This window comes from Eleginops maclovinus, chromosome 2 (assembly GCF_036324505.1).
Source record: "Eleginops maclovinus isolate JMC-PN-2008 ecotype Puerto Natales chromosome 2, JC_Emac_rtc_rv5, whole genome shotgun sequence".
Classification (NCBI taxonomy): Eukaryota; Metazoa; Chordata; class Actinopteri; order Perciformes; family Eleginopidae; genus Eleginops; species Eleginops maclovinus.
In genome coordinates this window covers 28,764,277-28,783,352 of record NC_086350.1, presented here as the reverse complement: position 1 = coordinate 28,783,352, position 19,076 = coordinate 28,764,277, and the positions used below count along the sequence as shown (strand labels likewise).

The 19,076-nt window shown below is 41.4% G+C and overlaps 1 protein-coding gene and 1 long non-coding RNA gene across 2 annotated transcripts in view; one reads left to right on the top strand and one right to left on the bottom strand.

The window, feature by feature from the left end:
* cmip (c-Maf inducing protein) overlaps positions 1-12,316 on the bottom strand; it is a 47,129-nt gene extending 34,813 nt beyond the window's left edge. Inside the window, exon 1 of the mRNA XM_063897563.1 lies at positions 11,382-12,316. Within this exon, the coding sequence (XP_063753633.1) occupies positions 11,382-11,702 (321 nt within the window). The 5' untranslated portion in view covers positions 11,703-12,316. The remainder of the gene's footprint in view (positions 1-11,381) is intronic.
* Positions 12,317-12,952: 636 nt separating this feature from the next.
* On the top strand, positions 12,953-14,302 carry LOC134876061 (uncharacterized). Its single transcript, XR_010167334.1, has 3 exons — positions 12,953-13,374; positions 13,967-14,023; positions 14,146-14,302. It is a non-coding gene; the product is annotated as an uncharacterized LOC134876061 (long non-coding RNA).
* Positions 14,303-19,076: the final 4,774 nt, after the last annotated feature.

Genomic DNA, 19,076 nt, shown 5'->3' with positions numbered 1-19,076 from the left:
ACTGTGCTTATATAGCCCTTTATCAGGTCTTTTCGACCCCTCAAAGCATTTTACATACTACAAGTCATTCACACATTACTCTAGGAAACTAACTTTCATACACATATCGGGAGCAAATTGGGGTTAAGTATCTTGCCCAAGACTACATGTTGACTGCTCGGTCTAGGATCCAACCCACAACCTTGTGGTTGAAAGATGACCACACTTCCTCGTAGCCACAGTCGCCCCTAGTGAGCCCCGTAGATGTGTTTTTATATTCTGAAATGTGCTTTTGTGACTGCTCCCCTCATTGGTCCCCAAGGTACAATCTGATCAGAGGCCCCATTTTCAGATTAAATCCATCGGATATGCTCTAAGTCTACTAAAGATGTATAATTCTCCTTCTCCAGTTATCAATGTTACGAGTGGAGCATGCAGTGCCCCCATCACATTCTCATGCAGCATTTTATGTTCCTTTCTTTACACCTCCCTCCCCAGTGTGTGTCTGTGTGTCTGTTAGTCATTTATCTTATGACTGAGCGTATTGGTTGTAGGTGTTTCAAGCCCTCTCTTCAGTTTGAGTAGTCGCACCCGGCTGTGGAGACGTTGCTCTCTGGATGCTGTGTGCCTCTTTTGCAAAAGATGGAAAAAGACTGGACAACTTTTTGAGAGCTCTGCTCCTGTCAGAGCAGAGCAGAATTGAGATAAACAGAAATTACTTCAATTTTGTGTTAACCAGCTGTGGTTACCATGGATACTACATCCTGCACAAGAGCATGCAGTGATTGGCTGCCTCCATTTACCTTCCTCCCTCTCTCATCCTCTTTCCTCTGTATTTTGTTCCTTTTACTACACTTTGTTCCTCATTCTGTCTCATTCTGTTCTGCTTGCTTTTCATCGTAGAGGGGGTTGGAGGAGGCTACAGCACATCTTGTCTCCTTTGCTAACTGCTGGGTTACCATAGAAACAAGGGGATTTTTGTTCCAGGAAGAAGCAGACAGGGAACAAAACTAAAACAGAGAAAGAAAAGGTGGAAAAAAAAAAAGAAGGAGCAGAAAGCATGAATAATGCACTGTATTATCAACATGCTCCAATCAGGCAACAGGGTCCATTCTCAAAGACACACAGCTCCAAAATGTGCACTTCTACTGACTTGAGATCTGTGTTCTGTGACCCACCCCCCCCCACCCGGGGAGACAACAACATCCCTGCTGCGAATGGACGAGGGAATTGCTATAAACCCTTCTTCCTGTTTCAGTCATAAAGCAGGCAAAATAAATTGACTCCATGTGATGCTTCAGATTCATTTACACCAATAACCACACACACCCTAGATTACCAAGATGATTTAATAGATGTGTTTAAGAACCTCTGCGGGACTAACACACCGATCACACACTGACCTATGTCCTATATTCCGTTAAGGGAAACGCTTGTCATGCAAAGCTGCTGGACTTTGTGACACTGTGGCCGTCACTTCCCTGAACGATAAGCTGCTCTACTTCTCCGTTTGCCAAGAAACAATCGAAGTGCTGCTCATAAACTTGGAGGACAAAAATACTTATCAAACCTTGACTCGAAAATTAATTGAAATTAATAACAGCTACTAGAAATTATGACCATATCCTGTGGCTTCAGGTGTGATAGAGGAGAGGCATTTTGCTGAAGCATGCGCCAGTTTCCTGAAGCTGCACAGGAGACAGCAGGCCGGCTCACCACTGCAGGAACAGACCGAGCTCGCAGTATGATCGAGGCAGAGATAATATATCCGCCGTAGCAGACATTATACAGAGGGGAAATCACACTCTGTGACAGCGCTGCCCCTCGTTTCTGAAAACTGTCAGACTTCATGCCAATAATTCAGAAATCATGCTATAATCAAGTGAAAACCCTCTGATTTCTCATCTCAGTTTGTCATGCAATTCTGTATTACAATACCCCAAGTTTATTTGTGTTTTCCCCAAACATAAAAGTATGTTAGTATTTAAGTAAATAATAAGTTGTTTTTGTGATTAACACAATATGTTTCACTTAACCGTCATTACTTATCTACCTGCTGAGCTACAGCCATCCAAATCCTCAAACCTTGATAAGTAAAGTATACAGGACCTCGAATTTAAAAGGAGAAATGTTAAAAAGGTAGTTAATACATTGCACTAAAACAGAAACACAATAATCATGGCTTTGGAAGGAGAAGATCCAGATCATGGAAACTCAGTCTCACTTTTAGCCAATGGGAGTGGAACAGCTGGGAAATGTAATTAGTAGCTCCACACTTGGATCCAAATATAACATTCACCCCAACAAAACTATAAATCAGATTGAAAATGACCTTGTGTAAACAATTCTGAATATCAATGGAGGATGATTCAACCTAAAACAGTTGCTGTGAGCATCAGTTCTTCCCTGCAGCAGGTAAACGCTGTGACACACTGAAGACACACACTCATACAGCAACATTGCAAAGTCAATAAGTGGAGTGAACACACCTAAATCACTTTCTATTGTTCAGTTATTTAAATAACGAGTAAGTAGGTAACTGTTTCCCGGTTCATATGACACTATGTAAAATCAGAAGTGTTTACATCTCTACAAAGTCAGTATGCACCTGAACGGATCAGAAATGCTGAATACAAGAAGAGCTCACTTATTAAAGTGCAGAAGTACTGATGAGGAGCTCCAAAACGTATTTGCATTGGTCGGAGTTCATGGACCACCTCTACATTCCTTCTTTACATTTTAAAACAGCAATAACTTTTTAAAAAATGACTACTCTTGTTTCTTAAACTAAAACCAGATGTCAGCTGAAAAGTGTGGCTAATAGAAAGAAAGAGGAACTTTAAGGACGTTTTGTGATTTGGCCGGTCTGACATTCAAAGAGTGGCTGCTCAGTTTCACATCTCATTGTGGTCAGGCCAGGCCTCAGATGAATGAGCATCAGACGTCATTTCAAGCATGACCCCTTTAAACAACTGATCATTCATACTTCCTCATTAATTAAAATATATACAGTATGTTTCAGACAACATAAAATAAAGTCCCTTTTCGGATACATTTGTAACTTTTATTTATAGTGGGCTTGTTTTTGGGTAAATACAGAATAACAACTATTGTAAACCGTTGTTTGAACTGTTGGGTTTAATCTCCCATCATGCTTTGCAGAACTGAAAACACATCGTCTACCATTGAAGCCTGAACCAAAGTTAATGACAGACTTTTTCAAAAGGCAGCCAATCAGGAGGGAGCAGTGTTGTCTCCATGTGTTCATTTTAATGAGTCACATAAGATGAACTGTAGGCTAACGCACTCTAGTTTTAGTTCCCACATGAATATCGTTTCACATCTCCTGTCTCTCACGTCAGCCTCTCATCAAATCCTGCTTCATGTTCTCTAACTACAGAAATCACTCGTCATTTTCTTTCTTTTGACAACATCTTCTTGTATTAGGGTCATTTAGGGATCATGAAAAGCTCAAAGAACCCGAACGAAAAAAGCAACAACAGTTTTGGTTTTAAAGTGAGTTATGAGCTGGACTATTTCTTGGCTGATTACAGTGATGATCTTAAAGATTTTAATGTAAATAATTTATGTAAATTCACTAGCTATCGCCATATAAGGTAAATCTCTTCTGGGAGATGAAATCCAAAACCACATCATATCAGAATCAGGATCAGAATCGGTTTTACTTTTGGTTTGCTTTGGTATATGTGGTGAATACAAAGACACAGAAAGTAGAAAATGTAGCAAAACAAAACTACACAAAATAGGACTGTTATGGCAGCTATTTTAAAACACAATTTTTAAGACCATTATAATAATAAATTAAAAATAAAAACAGGTGAGAGCAAATCTCAGATCTTCGTAGGGGATGATTCGCAAGTTTAAACTGTACATTCTCTTATTTTTGTCCACAGTCCGGTCCAGTTTATGGCATATGCACTCGGCTAGAGGGATTTCACAATAACAGAACTTTAGAAGTCCATAACAAAACTAGTTAAATTCATTAATGTGCCTAATAGAAATGTTAAATGATTAGAGCATGAATGCAACACAATGCTACTCTATGGAACCTCCATGCACCAGCTGCTAACAGCTGACGTTAAGTAGCTCTCCTCTAGGGATTTAAAAATGTTTTGAAAGTACAAATGTAGCTTCTTTTTTTTATTATTATTATTTTGGTATGGAGTACACTATCCTAGAAACCCATAGAGGAGAGCACTCTCTAAAGTGATGGAATGTGTTAGCAGAGCTATTCAGAAATAATCTGGCTATTTGTTTCGTGCAGTGCACTGTTTTAGGTGCAGATGTAACAAATAAATCGCTGTATCATGGAAACAGGGTGCATAGGATTCAGTGTGTCTCGCCACCACAGATGTGGCTTTTTTCAATATAGTTAAAATTATCAACACACATTTTCCCTAAAAAGACATGATTAACAACAGTCAAGCAGCCGTCTTCACTCCCTGTCAATAGTTATTTGTCTTGCATAAAATCTTGTTTGGTGTCTTTATTTTTGTTCACAATATCCAATATTCGCCGAAACACAAAACAAAGAAGAATGAGTAGAACTAGTCCAATTCCATAAATATCATAAATCAATATGAAAGAGAGACACATCATTCCTGACTTTAACTAAACTCTTTGCCAAATGGCAGCATTGTTCAAACACAACTGGCCGGATCCAGTATTTAAATATGAACATGTAGGCCTACTGCATTCTGTCCTGGAGGCCTGCCCAGAGCCTTTCATAGCTGTGCGTGTGCTTGTGCTTGTGCTTGTGCGTGTTGCTTCTGCTTTGAGGAGCAATGCAACCTCCCTAGCTTTCAGTTGATATGGATGTTGACATTATTTACAATATTCTTTGGTTCCAACCAGCTAATCACACACTGCTCTTCGTTCTGATTTGCTATCTCAGAGGCCCTATCTCAGAGGCCCTATCTCAGAGGCCCTATCTCACAGGCCCTATCTCACAGGCCCTATCTCAGAGGCCCTTCTCAGAGGCCCTTCCAATTGAGCATTTTTGTCCACAGATTGCAGTTTCCACAGAGTACTTTCATTTCACATTGGGTTCAGGAGGGTTTGCTTCATTTTTAGAACCAGTAACCAATCACATGCAGAGTTTAGACTTAGTTAAGAGATAGCTGATATTAGGATTACAGCCATTGTTTGGGTTGTTTATTAAAACAAAACAAGGTTGATCCACCTACAGTTCGAAAAACAGTATTTCCTTTTTTTATAGAAGTGAGAGGAGCTCCTCAGCTGGAGTGCAACACAGATTCAACAGGCTGTCCTCAGCACTGAGGGGGCAAAGTGAGACTCAATACTGGGAAAGGAATGAACACATCCTTCCATTTTAAAAATATTGTGTTTAATAATTTAGCAATAGAATGCTCCGTTTTTCAATACATTACACTTAAGAGTTATGCTGCCACAGGCACACTTGGTCTGGTTTGACCAGTAGCTCAGGGTATAGGACAACTTCTTTCACTTTCTCAAGGGAATAAATAAAAAGGGGCTATTGGAAAGTCTTTCCTTAAGTTGTAAAAACATAAATAAAGAAACTGCAGACACCTTAGCAGAGGACTCTCAAATCTCCCTGGTTGACTTCTGAAAAGCTCCTGACTCTTGCCTCACAATAAGCCCCTCATGCTCGCAGCACATCCAGACCCTTTCATCGCAGGCCTTCAGTGAGCAAAGCGCAACACAGGAAGTGCTTGCTTTCTCTAGCGCTGTTCTTACGCAAATGTGATGCAAGTTTCTGACTGAGAAAGCATGTCTGTGAGAGGAAAGAAGGAGTCACAACTCTCAAAAGCAACACCCACACAAGTTGAATCTTTCTTGAAAGAATGAAAATCAACTAAATAAACCTACTTGTCAAAATGAAAATAAAACATGAAAATGGCCTGGACTGAAACACGATTATTGAGGTTTTTGTAACTGAAACTAATGAAGCCTTCTTGGCAGCCATGCTCACTTTTACAAACCCCTTTTCTCACACTCATTCCAGTTATTTGCTTTGCGTTGGATGTTGCTCGGGATGCAATTTCAACACTCTTTGCCTCCTTGTTGTCACTCCGTAAGAGAGCACAGCAAATTGGTCAGCATTGTTCTTCTGCCCACATCTGTTCAAAACCGAGCACAACAACCCCACTCAGGAAATGCACATTCATGCTTCACCCTGAATGCTTTTCTTCCGTATAGTTCAGTCTTTATAGAACAAAGAACATGTGACATTGTGGCCAATCCAAACTCTCAAACACATCAATGCTGAATACTACATGATGTCTACCACTGAGCTCTATACTGTTCCAGTTTCCTGAAATAATAAAAACAAAGAAGACAATGGTTCACTTCGGGACAGCTTATGAGAAATGACACCATATGGAATCGTATTGTCTAAAAGCAACAAGTGCGTTGTTAGCTCATGCACTTAAAACATTTCCATCAGTCTCTGAGTGTTGTGCGTGACGAAGCTAAGACTTTCTGTCCCGGTTAGTGACTTTTACCATTTATGTGAGATCCTTGGAATGATAATGCTTAAAAAGAAGAAGAACCATAGCGTGATTTTGGTCAAATAAATAAAAATGCACTTTCTTTTTGTGCAGTGACAAAGTCTTCTTAATTATTTTTTCTATTATTTCTGTGTATAGCAACAACTGTCTGGTTTGGTTCTGTAAACGTGTAACCTAAGACATAAGGGCCAATAATCTGCAATCTGAATTTACACTTCTGTTTATGCGCTGATCCTCTGACTCCCCACTTAAAGTTGAACGCACATATTGCTACATTAAAGAGCTACGACAGATCTGCCATAGATTCTACCTTTACCAAACTCATAATGATGGGTTCGAACGTTGTTTGAATTAAGAGCTCTAATACATTATCGGGAAGAAAAAAAAAACAAGCCAGCTGACATAGCTGATGTGGGGGATTGCATTAGACTATGGAGGTTTAATGAATAAAGTGCACATTTTATTGAGCTATTTTCCACTGATAAAACACAAGGTTAATAATCCAGTCTATAAACGTTTTTATAATTAGCAGCTTATAACACTGTCTATTAGCCATTTGAAACTAATACGCTTCAAATAAATAGAATTTCCCACTTAAAATAACCCTTCATTGTTCTTATGACGAGTGAGCTGGCAATACCACACCGGTAATGAGTATTTGAGGTCAAAACAGAAGCCTCAGATTACTGAAAATAAGAGGAAATATGAAGGGTATATTTTAAGTTTGTTATAAGTTATTGGGCTTTTCCTATAAACTAAGATTTGTTAGAAGATCTTTTCAACTTTATTCGTCAGATTTTTTTTTAAATGAGGCTTATTAACTTAGAGTAAACTTTCCCGGGGAGGCTGACTCTAAGGTGCTGGAAAGGAGGGTCCGGCCGATTGTCGACCCTCAGTGGAACGACGGACCAGCTTTTCACTCTCGCAAGGATCCTGGAGGGGGCCTGGGAGTACGCTCATCCGGTCTACATGTGCTTTGTGGATTTGGAGAAGGCGTATGACCGGGTTCCCAGGGAGATACTGTGGGAGGTGCTGCGGGAGTATGGGGTGAGGGGGTCTCTACTCAGGGCCATCCAATCTCTGTACTCTCAAAGCGAGAGCTGTGTCCGGGTCCTCGGTAGCACGTCGGACCGATTTCCGGTGAGGGTTGGCCTCCGCCAGGGCTGCGCTTTGTCACCAATCCTGTTTGTGATATTCATGGACAGGATTTTGAGGCGTAGTTGTGGAGGAGGGGGTCTGCAGTTCGGTGGGTAGGATTGCACCTCTGCTTTTTGCAGATGATGTGGTCCTAATGGCTTCATCGGTCTGTGACCTTCAGCACTCACTGGATCGGTTCGCGGCCGAGTGTGAAGCGGCTGGGATGAGGATCAGCACCTCCAAATCTGAGGCCATGGTTCTCAGCAGGAAACCGATGGACTGTCCACTCCAGGTAGGGAATGAAGCCTTACCCCAAGTGAAGGAGTTCAAGTATCTCGGGGTCTTGTTCTCGAGTGAGGGAACAATGGAGCGTGAGATGGGCCGGAGAATCGGAGCAGCGGGAGCGGTACTGCAGTCGCTTTACCACACCGTTGTGACGAAAAGAGAGCTGAGCCAGAAGGCAAAGCTCTCTGTCTACCGGGCCATATTCGTTCCTACCCTCACCTATGGTCATGAAGGATGGGTCATGACCGAAAGAACGAGATCGCGGATACAAGCGGCCGAAATGGGATTTCTCCGCAGGGTGGCTGGCATCTCCCTTAGGGATAAGGTGAGAAGTTCAGTCATCCGGGAGGGACTCGGAGTAGAACCGCTGCTCCTTCCCGTTGAAAGGAGCCAGTTGAGGTGGTTCGGGCACCTAGTGAGGATGCCACCTGGGCGCCTCCCTAGGGAGGTGTTCCAGGCACGTCCAGCTGGGAAGAGACCGAGGGGTAGACCTAGGACCAGGTGGAGTGATTATATCTCTTCGCTGGCCTGGGAGCACCTTGGAATCCCCCAGTCAGAGCTGGTTGATATGGCCAGGGAAAGGAAAGTTTGGGGCTCTCTGCTGGAGCTGTTACCTCCGTGACCCTGACGGAAAAGCATGAGAAGATGGATGGATGGATGGGCTTATTAACACATGGATTCTGTGTAATATATGTTAACATAATATTTAAGCAATACAATATGAGACACAAGATTTATGTCTGGGCCATATTCCATTATACTTGTTGAATTAGCTTGAGGGCCAATTGAAACTGGACCGCAAATGGCCCTGCAGTAGATGTACGGCCACTTCTAACAATGATGAGCAAGTTAATGCTGAGTAATATTGCCTACTTGCCTCCAATCTGTGGAAGGCCATCCAATAGTTGCTCTTTTTATCAGTCATTATGCCACAAAGGCTGGTTTTTGGTATCATGTCTTTTAGTCAAAATTGGTGCTGTGTGCTTTGGTAAAGAATTATTCATAATAGGTTTCCCTGGCGGAGGGGATTCTATCTTTGTTTCTATATTTGGCTGTATATCAAATACAAGCAAAAAGGCCTCCCAAAAAAGAAAGAACGTTAAAGAAAACTCTGTAAATGTTGTTCACAACTGGCAACAGAAATTAGTAAACCTTGTGTGTTGATGAAGAGCAAAATGTAAAGCCCCTAGTATCACAATACCACAACAGCATTTATTGTGCCAGCATGCCTTGTATCAATATATAATCAATGTCATAATAATAAACCCACAGGGAATGTTCGCATGAATCTGCAGCTCCGATCTTCTCCACAAAGATTTATTACAGCTCAATGTTTAGCTGTGTACAAATGTACTGCTTTAAGAAACCACTTTACACTCAGTGTGAAGCCCTGAGCAACACATGCCACAGTGAGGAGACAGCAGGTGCACACAGTGGAGTGTTTAACAGCTAAAGAGCCAGATAAAATATCTCTTCCAAGAATTGGTAGAGATCACAATCAGAGCTAAACGACAAGAAAAGTTCTGATGTGTCAAGTGGTAACATTAAAGCTTTTAATCATGAATAATTATACTAAAATATTTACATGCAGTCTACCTTATTACCCTTTAAACTATAGTATCCTACTCAGTCATCAAGCGTATCAGCATCATTTATGGCAGGGTGCTCTGACCAGGAACCCTGAGCTTGATGTGTATTATCAAATAGGAAATGCAGGTGATTTGTTTTAATTAAAAGCCAGTGTATGCTAACGTGAGGCAGCAGAGCCAATGAGCTACAGCTTCTACTACAATTAATATGTCCAGTTTACAGAAAAAAGCGTCCACACATCTTTTCTGCAATAATAACGGTCTCCAAGACTTTGTACCCTGCAGTACGCCTGAGCTCACTCCTCAGACTAGCTGTGAAAGCAGACTTCCAAAAAACTTCCATCATATGGTGTGTTGAGAAAACAATGGGCCTGGCTTTGTGGAAAATGTCAGAGGCATTGGTAATAACAGAAGGGGAAATAAAAGCTTTTATGATTTACGCGTTATTCGACAGAACAACATTACATTACATGTCACTTGTTAGACACTTTCATCCAAAGCGACTTACATACATTCAGTACTGTGGACGATCCCAGCAGCGCTCCCCTGATCCAAAGATCAGCGCACTATCCCACTGCACCACAGCCTTCCAATTACTAATTATTACAGCTGGTTACAGAGATATGACTCCTGTTGTGATAATAATAATTACACTTTGTGTATTTTTCCTCTTGGCATATAGTTAATGTGTTAAAAGTATAGGAGAGAAAACAAAGTATATGTAAAAAGACACAATATCTAATTTTCAGGCATTAAGGGTCTCTAAATCCAATCATTGTTGTCTTGACAGCACATTCACCATCGCAGTCAGCTTCTCCCGGTTAGGATTCCTTGAGTGTTCATGGTTCCGGAGCCACTCCACAGGAAAAACAAACAGAGTCGGTGACTAAAGCGATAAAAACACTGAACAAAGCTGTGGCAATAACATCAGAGCTGCTCCTGCAGGCTAGGCCTGTTCCTCTGATCACTCCAGTCTGATTGAAATCCTTCATTTGGTTAAAATAAATATTTTTAAATAAAGCAACATCTAAAAAGGAAGAACTGTTGCCTGAAACTAGATAAAAATCAATGCGTGACAGCTTCTGGCAGACAACGTGAATCAAAGGTGCCTTAGGAGACTAGTTATGACAACTGAATAGACAAAACTTTCCCTGGGTTTGAAATGTGTCAGAAATATTTTTTTATGATGCAAAAACACAACAAAAAATAAAACAGATCTAGTCGGAGAAGTAAAGAATGTACATCCTATGTTTAAGAGAAATAATTGTGAAAAAAAAGATTTTCTTTTCTGCTGAAGTTTGGATTGCCCAAAAAGATATTGTAATTATTACTCAGCTCTGGTTAACATATCTGTCTTCTTTTATCATTGGAACTTGATCAGAGTATCCGCCCCCCCCTCCTCCATCAGGAAGCAGCACGTGACCACAGGTGGTTCTGGAGCGGTTGGGTTCATGTCAGACAGAACAGGCTCCTCTGACCCCCTGCTAATGGATTTTTCCCCCAGGGTCTATACACTCGTTTTGTTTGTTTTATTACTCAATGACCTAAACAAAAAACACTCACATACACGCAAACACTTCAGGAACCTCCATTCAATTCCTGAAGTGGCAAGACAACATGCGTTGTGCAGAGGAGGGATGGAGGGCTCAGGCCACAGCAGCACAGCGGGCCGTCATGAAAGCAGTGACACGCTGCCTTCCGCTAAACTGCGTCAACACACTGTCTGTAATCTCGGTGCGCTACTGCTGCGTCCACACAAGAAAAGACAGACAGTGAAGTTGCCTTTGGAATGTGTAACACAGCATAATACAGTCAGTCACACTCTCTCCCACACACACACACACACACAACCACACACAGTTGGCTAAGAGCAACTCACCGTGGCGGATGACAGGCTGCTGTCTGTGAGCGCGAGGTGGTGCGGCTCCCATCTCCGCAGGAACTTGGAGGTGAGGATCTTGCTGAGGAAGGTGCGGGGGTGCTTGACCACGCACACCTGGATGTCCCCTTCGTGCAGCAGCTTGTAGCGCATGCCGCTGCTGCAGTGGTGCAGGGACCTCTTGCACGGCCCCGCGCTTAGTTTGCTGTTGTTATTCCCCTCCGACATCTCCCCTAGCAGAGGCTTGTTCTCCTCGCACTGATAGAACTGGTTGTTGTGCAGCTCGTTAGCCCCCCCGCCGCCACCGCTGTTGAAATCCATAGTATAATAATCCAACAGTTTATTGTTTCCAAATGTTCCTCTCAGGGGGGAGGGGGTGAACTCGTCAAAACGATACAAGAATCCTTCATGTATATACAAAATAGAAATGGATAAAGTCGCTGGGATTGAGCTGGAGGAGGGTACCTACTTACCGACCGCTATAACACGACCTGCCGTCTGTAGACGCGGCGGTCAGCGTCCTATGGCAGGATCTTCAGCCGGGGGAAGGATTTTATGATACAGTGTAAATAATCCACCATTTTCCTCCCGCACAATGCCCCATAAATTGTCTCCGCTGTGCGAGTCTCGCCTCCACCCCCCACCACCGACGAGCTATTCAATATGTTAGGGCCATGGCCTTATCCATTCCGTCCGACCCAGTGCCAAACCCAATAATCCACCACGAGGAACGCATGGGACTGAAGAGAAAAGTGAGGAAATATCCAATGGCGGCGAGTCAGGGCTCATCCGGGGGGTTTATAGTCATTACAGGCTCACTAGCACGATTTCCTTTTATTCAGTCTTTCCCCTATCTTGGTGTAAAGGAGCACAGCACTCTCCGGTAGCGTCGCGCCGATTGGTCCCTGCTCGTTCATGTGATACCGGACTGACGTCAATGGGGAGGCAAGCGGATGAGCCGTGTCTTTTGCCTTGACTGTCTGCCGAGGACGCACGCTCACCCCACCCCCCACCCCTTCTTCTCTAACTCGACTCCTCCTCCCCCTGCGCACGAAAAACATGGAGGAGGGCGCTTGGACTGGGTTTCTCCCTGTCACTGGAAATGATGCAGATTTGGATGTCTACATCATTTCCAGGGAAGCTGTTGAGAGAAGCAGCTCAAGTCACAGCGCTGACGCATTGGTCTGTATGAGTTTCTGAAGAAAGCACTAAAAAGACAATAAGGCCTTTTATTATCTATTTAGAACTGTATTACTTGTCATTTATCATTATATAGGCTGTACTATCAGATGAGGTCAGATATTAAAACAACTATTTTCTGAAAGAAAAATTAATCAGAAATAAAGTTAATTCTATGAAAATTAGGTAATGCCTTTTAAAAAACACTAATTGGAGCAACTTTAAACCACATCCTGCTACATACTCTTGTACATCAACATTCATGGAAAGTATTTAGAATGACGAATGAAGTATACTGTGTACATTTACCAAAGTGAAGGTCTACTGTGGGTTTGACAGGCTTCTCCACACTCTACTTTTCTAAAACTAATTAATTTGTTTGCTTAAATAAAGCCAAATAAAACATATAAGGTGTAACTGTACTGAATCAGCTGGTAGGCCTACAGTCACCATTATATGTGAGTTTAGTTTGAACACTGTCCCCCACTCAGGAAGCTGAAAGTCCACAGAAAATACTGCAGTATATGATATGGATATGTCTTCATATTGTCTTTTATGCTGTATAAAAATGTGGCTCTGAACATAGGTTTGCGATGATTTCAAAGGATCTTTCCTCCAGGGGCGGATCTACCGGGGTGGCATGGGGTGGTAACTCCCCAGCTACCACCCCAGATGGCAGCGTTGATTTGAAAGAAAAGTTGTGGCTCATTGGACATTTATTCGAGATCATATCTAATGTCCGAGTGCAATTGAATGCAGCAGAAGACGGTGCGAAACGGGAAGCATTCGGACCCAAGAAGACGGAAGGCATGAGGTAAGACTGATCAACTATCTATGAAAAAATGAGAAATAATCAGTAATAACTTCTCAGAACTCCTCAATGCTTTGGAATTACAACAATAACGCTAACTTTACGTGTGCTTTTTTTGGGAGTTGGGACGAGAAGCTCAGAGGTCTCTCCTGTGAAATAAGCAAAGCTAATGTGTTCCAGTTGCAGAAAAGAGAGAAGTTAGATAATGTCCATGTGAATCATAACGTTAATGCTGATTTTGAAACGATACAAATCCGGTTGAGTAACGTTATTATCAGTAACTTTACTTACTGTGCGTGTAACGTTAGATAGGTCTGGGGTTGGATCTGTGCAACGTAGTAAGGCTAGCAGCTTTTGTTTAAAAAAAAAAGTTATATTATCAGTCATTTAGCAGGATGTTGTAAGGAAAAAAATCAATATTATGTGTAACTACAATTTCTTTTTAGAAAACCGTTTTATTTTGAAACTGTTTATTTTTGTAACCGGATGTATACTACACTGATGACACTAAAAGAACACTTCTACAATGTACAACCTGGTCAAGGCTAAACACACCAATTCTGCCTTTCAATAATAACTTTGAATCTTATTTCAGGAATCAGTTTGGATTGGGAAAGATTGGGCCACAAGCTGCAGGCATTTGAAGCACACAGTAAGTGGGAAAACAACACGCATTTGCTCAAACAGCATTCAATTTTAAGTTGAACACCATTATTTATAACGATTACCAGTAATTTAAAAGAAAACATAATACATTAACTTTGAATCTTATAGAAATGAAGAGGAAGGGTGGCATTGCAAGTTTTTTCATGAGGAGGAAGGAGAACACAACAGAGAAGAAGAGATGGAAGATGGAGAGCATCACATAGACAAGGTGCAAGAGGGAGAGAGCGAGAGACAACAACACGACATGCAGAGCGGGGGAAATGAATATTCCTAAGCCATTGCAACCGATCGGCTGGCGAGTTGGTCCACATGGTATGAACATTGTTAATACAAAGTATATTTCATCTGAATAAGACGCACAAATCACACAAAAGGACATTTCGCAAAACAGTTTATTTAAGAGACATGGCTGGCCGCAGTCTAATAAATATATTATTAATAAAAAAATATGTTTACTTTAACTAGATATTTTTGAGTATGAGGAAAAGGGTAGATCGTGAGTATTTTGTGTACGATGTATTTTAGACCTGCTCTAGCAGCTGAGGTTGAAATTCTAAAATTAACCCCCCAAAAATTGGGGGTTAAAAGGTTGAGGAGCCAGCTCAGCCGAAACGGGAGAGTTTCCCCAAGACCCTTCAGGGAGGAGCCAGATGGAGCTTCAGAACGGACTGGTTCAAAACTCATTCATGGCTTGAGTACTCACAGTCCAAAGACTCCGCATATTGTTTCCCCTGTAGACATTTCTCTTTACCTGATGCCCCCAAGAGTGTTTTCACCTCAATTGACGGGTATCGTAACTGGAAAAGGCCACAATGAAAGAATGGTTTCTGTTTTCATGCCCGATCTGAAAGCCATGTAAATGCAATGTTTGCATGGGCAGAAACAAGAGAATGAGTGACAAAAATACCTCAATGATGGGAATAATGGATGAGCAAAATAAGAAAAAGGTGATTGAAAATCAAAACTACATTAAAACACTAGCTGAGATTCTGATTCTAACTGCCACAGAAAACACAGCCCACCGGGGTCACAGGGAGACGCCTGACTCAGAAAAAAAGGGATTTTTTTTAGCTATGTTAGATTTGTTGGGAAACCATGATCCACTGATTAAAAAAAGACTTGAACAGCAAGCTAAAAATGCTACATACACCAGTAAAACAATCCAGAATGAGATACTGGAATGTTTGGCTGCAATGGTTAAGGAAGAAATCATTGAAGAGGTTAAAAAAAGCAGGCAGTTTGCAGTTATTGTAGACGAAACTAAAGATGTCCAGAAAAAAGAGCAAATTTAATTTGTTCTGAGATACTATTACAATGGTGTAGTTCACGAGAGCTTTCTGGAGTTTGAAGTGGTAGAAGGCCTGGGTGCTGCTGCATTAAGTGGTAAAATTATTTGTTTTCTTGAGAAACATGGGCTGGAGTATAAGCAAAACCTTGTAGGCCAGGGCTATGATGGCGCTGCAGTGATGAGCGGGGCACATGCTGGTGTCCAAGCGAAAATAAAAGAAATAGCCAAAAATGCTTTCTATGTGCATTGCAGTGCACAGTGCTTAAACTTAGTCATAGTAGACTGTCAAAAGTGTAACAGATGCGGAAAACTTCTTCTCATTGTTGGAACGAATGTATGTGTTCATATCTGGGTCTTATGTACACAACAAATGGCTGGAAATGCAGCGGGAGATGTTTGACAGTGCACCAAGGGAACTCCAAAGGCTTAGTTGGGCCTGCAGGCATGTAGCACGTCGCAATGTTATGGATAGGTTACCTGCAATAGTACAGCTGCTTGAAGAGATTGACTCTGAGAACCATCCACAAAGAGCTGTTGAAGCTAGGGGGATATTGGCACAGATTGATCTGAATTTTGTTGGATTTGTACTGTTCCGAAAGGTCTTGAGTGACTCTAAATTTTTGTCAAACATGCTCCAGTCTAAAACATTGGACTATGCTAAGGCCGTTGAACTAGTTGAAGCACTTAAAGAGACACTGGTACAATATCGTAGTGAAGCCTCTTTTGATGAAGTGTGGAGTGAAACGCTCGATTTGTGTGAAAGAAGTAGCATTGATACAGCTCAGCGAAAGCCAAAGAGGTCAAGACAGATGACAAGGACCCTTCAAGGTAGTGTCATCCCTTCCACTTTGGGACAGCATGTAGTTCCAGATAGCAAACGCTCTTTTTGCGTCAATGTGTACTATCCAGTTATGGATAACATGATTGGAGAAATAGAAAGACGATTTTCTAACATAAATTGCAACATAATGCAGGATGTCCAGGCGCTAAATCCGTCGAGTACTACTTTTTTGAGAGAGGAGGCTGTTATTTTATTGGCTGATGCCTATGATTCAAATATAGAGGATCTTAAACACGAGTTAGATCAGACAAGGAGAGTACTAGAAAGACAGAAGAAGGTTTAGCAAACTCTGATGGAGTTTGCTAAATTTTTGGACCCATACCAAGATGTTTTTTATGAGTTGTTCCGATTGTGTAAAATAGCAGTAGTTTTACCTGTGAGCAGTGCATCCTGTGAAAGAAGTTTCTCAACTCTTAGGATCATTAAGAGTTATTTGCGTTCTACAATGACAGAGAAGAGACTGTCAAGTTTGGCTGTACTCAGCATAGAATCAAAACGCTCTAAAGCTTTGGATCTAAATAAGTTTGTGAGGCGTTTTGCTGAACAACATGGTAATCACCGCATTCAGCTGTTATATGCATATACTTCTGACGGAGGATGCCACCCCTCAAAATCTCCTGCCACCCTCTTGCCACCCCATGCATATTTTTTTAGATCCGCCCCTGCTTTCCTCTAGATCCATTATTTGTCCGTCAAGATATTATAGGATTGGTCAACATTTCTTAACTTGTAGTGTGTAATGAGTATCACAGCCTCTAGGGGCTTTAAACCTATGTTTATGGTACATTCCACAAGATGAAGTGTGGACTGAGGCGGGCTGAGCTATGGAACACAGAGGAAAGCTCACTTTGCCACACCTTGATAGAGATTTGTTGCCCTTGTCATGGATACTTCAGCAGGGTGGATGTTGAACAATACAAGGCCCAAAAGTCATGCCTTCCACACAAAGAACCATCCCAAAACTCAGTCAGCTCATGTTTCCATTCACCCAAAAATATGAGCTTGTCCTTCAAAGTTCTCTTGCTATATTATTTGAGTTGTCATTAACCCCGTGTCCACTCCCAGCTTTTATATGAAGTTGCTGAATATAGTGAAGCATTTAGCAGCTAAAACTGTTATATTTGTCCCAGGATCTTGGTGTGTTTGTACACTGCCAGTATACTCGGTGAGAAAAGCTTGTTTGCTGACCCCACATCTTCCAAAATCAGTTAAGGGGGAGGGCTGAAAATTCCTACTGAAGTTATTATGTCCTTTACTTCAGTAAAAATAATAGTACAAGTGAAACCACTCCATCACTAATAAAAGACCTGTGTTTTAAATGTACAAAAGTATTATGAATAAATTCATTTGATTAATTATTTTTCGGACTTCAGAAGTAATAAAAAAAAAAGTTTTAGAAAGTAATATTTGGTCATTCTTCGGCTGGTCTGGATCATTTATTTAAATAAAACCATGTGAGAAGTTAAGAGGGTACACACACACTCAATACGACAAGCCCAAAAGAGAGCAATTTTGTAACCAAGTCAAGACCGTTACACACTAGTTTAATCTTTAACAGTTTTATTGTATTTTTTATAATGTCTAAGTAATGGTATTATGCAGATGAAAGCAGTAAACAGTATAACTGTTCCCTCTGAAATAAAGAGGAATACACGTGTCACAGTCAGGTGGAAAACTGACCTCAAAAGCCTAGTTAAGTGCAGAATTGTATTAGAATACAGCTTCCTCACGACACCTGTCATTTTGGAGGAGGAAAAATGAGAGGGTAAGAAGGCTCCAGCCGGGGAACCAGAAGGAGGGGCTAGAGAATCAGTTCAAACATGAGAAGGGGGAGCAGAGGCTGAGAGAGTGGACATCCTCCAAGCACCTGCAGCCCCCTCTGAACCCCAGGACGGAGAAGAACATGGTGGAGCTGACATTCAAACAATGAAAGCAAATTAAATGTTATAGGTAAACAAGAGGTCCTTGAAGCAGAGCTCAACGAACAAAGTCTAATTCAATAACTAATATCTGAAAATATGTTTTAACCTTCTTACCTCGAAGCCTAACTCTAAAAGTTAGTTGGAGTGACAGGACCTTCTCTGCTGATGCACCCTCCCTCTGGAATGCCCTCCCCAGCCCCATCACACAGTCAACCACCCTACCATCCTTTAAACCAGCCCTCAAACCCAGCTCTCGATTGTTGAACTCCCACACCCCACGTCATAACTCAGCCAAATATGAATTTTAAATTGTCTGTTTCTTTGTGTACCTTGAAAGGCTTTATATAAATTCAGTGTATTATTATTATTATTATTATTGTTGTTGTTGTTATTAATAAATCTAGTGTTTACTCTTAAACAGCACTTTGAATGGTTTTATTCCAGCCGCTGTAGCCCCCTGTACTAGAATGCTATACTTCACTCCCCTTCCTTTTCAACAGCAAGTCTTCATCTGACTTTGACCCTGCCTCACCTTGATAGCCGTGACCAAGTTTCTGCTGGCCATGATTTGATATACGATAAACAACCTAGCAGTTCAAGATAACCCTTTTTTACCTAGTTAACATGCAGATTTAAAGGCATGTCATGAGCATACTCTTTAAAAACATTGTGATGCAACAGATCACCTGAAGTCAGTGTTGAGATGCTTAAAGTGAGGCAATATAATATTGGTGTGGTAAAAAAAATATCTCCTTTTTGTAAATTGACTATTGAACGATCCAAAAACTCAATAAGAAACAAACGTTTGATTTTTATGTCCTGTATGTCCATAATGGGTGAACATCTCCAACCCCCACTGAATATCCTCTGATCATCATCAGCATCTATATAATCTTGTCTTTTTCTGCTATATTTTTGGAGTCACTTGATATTATAATTTCCTCTACTAATAAGTGCAGGCCGAAGAATAATAACTTGAAATAATCAA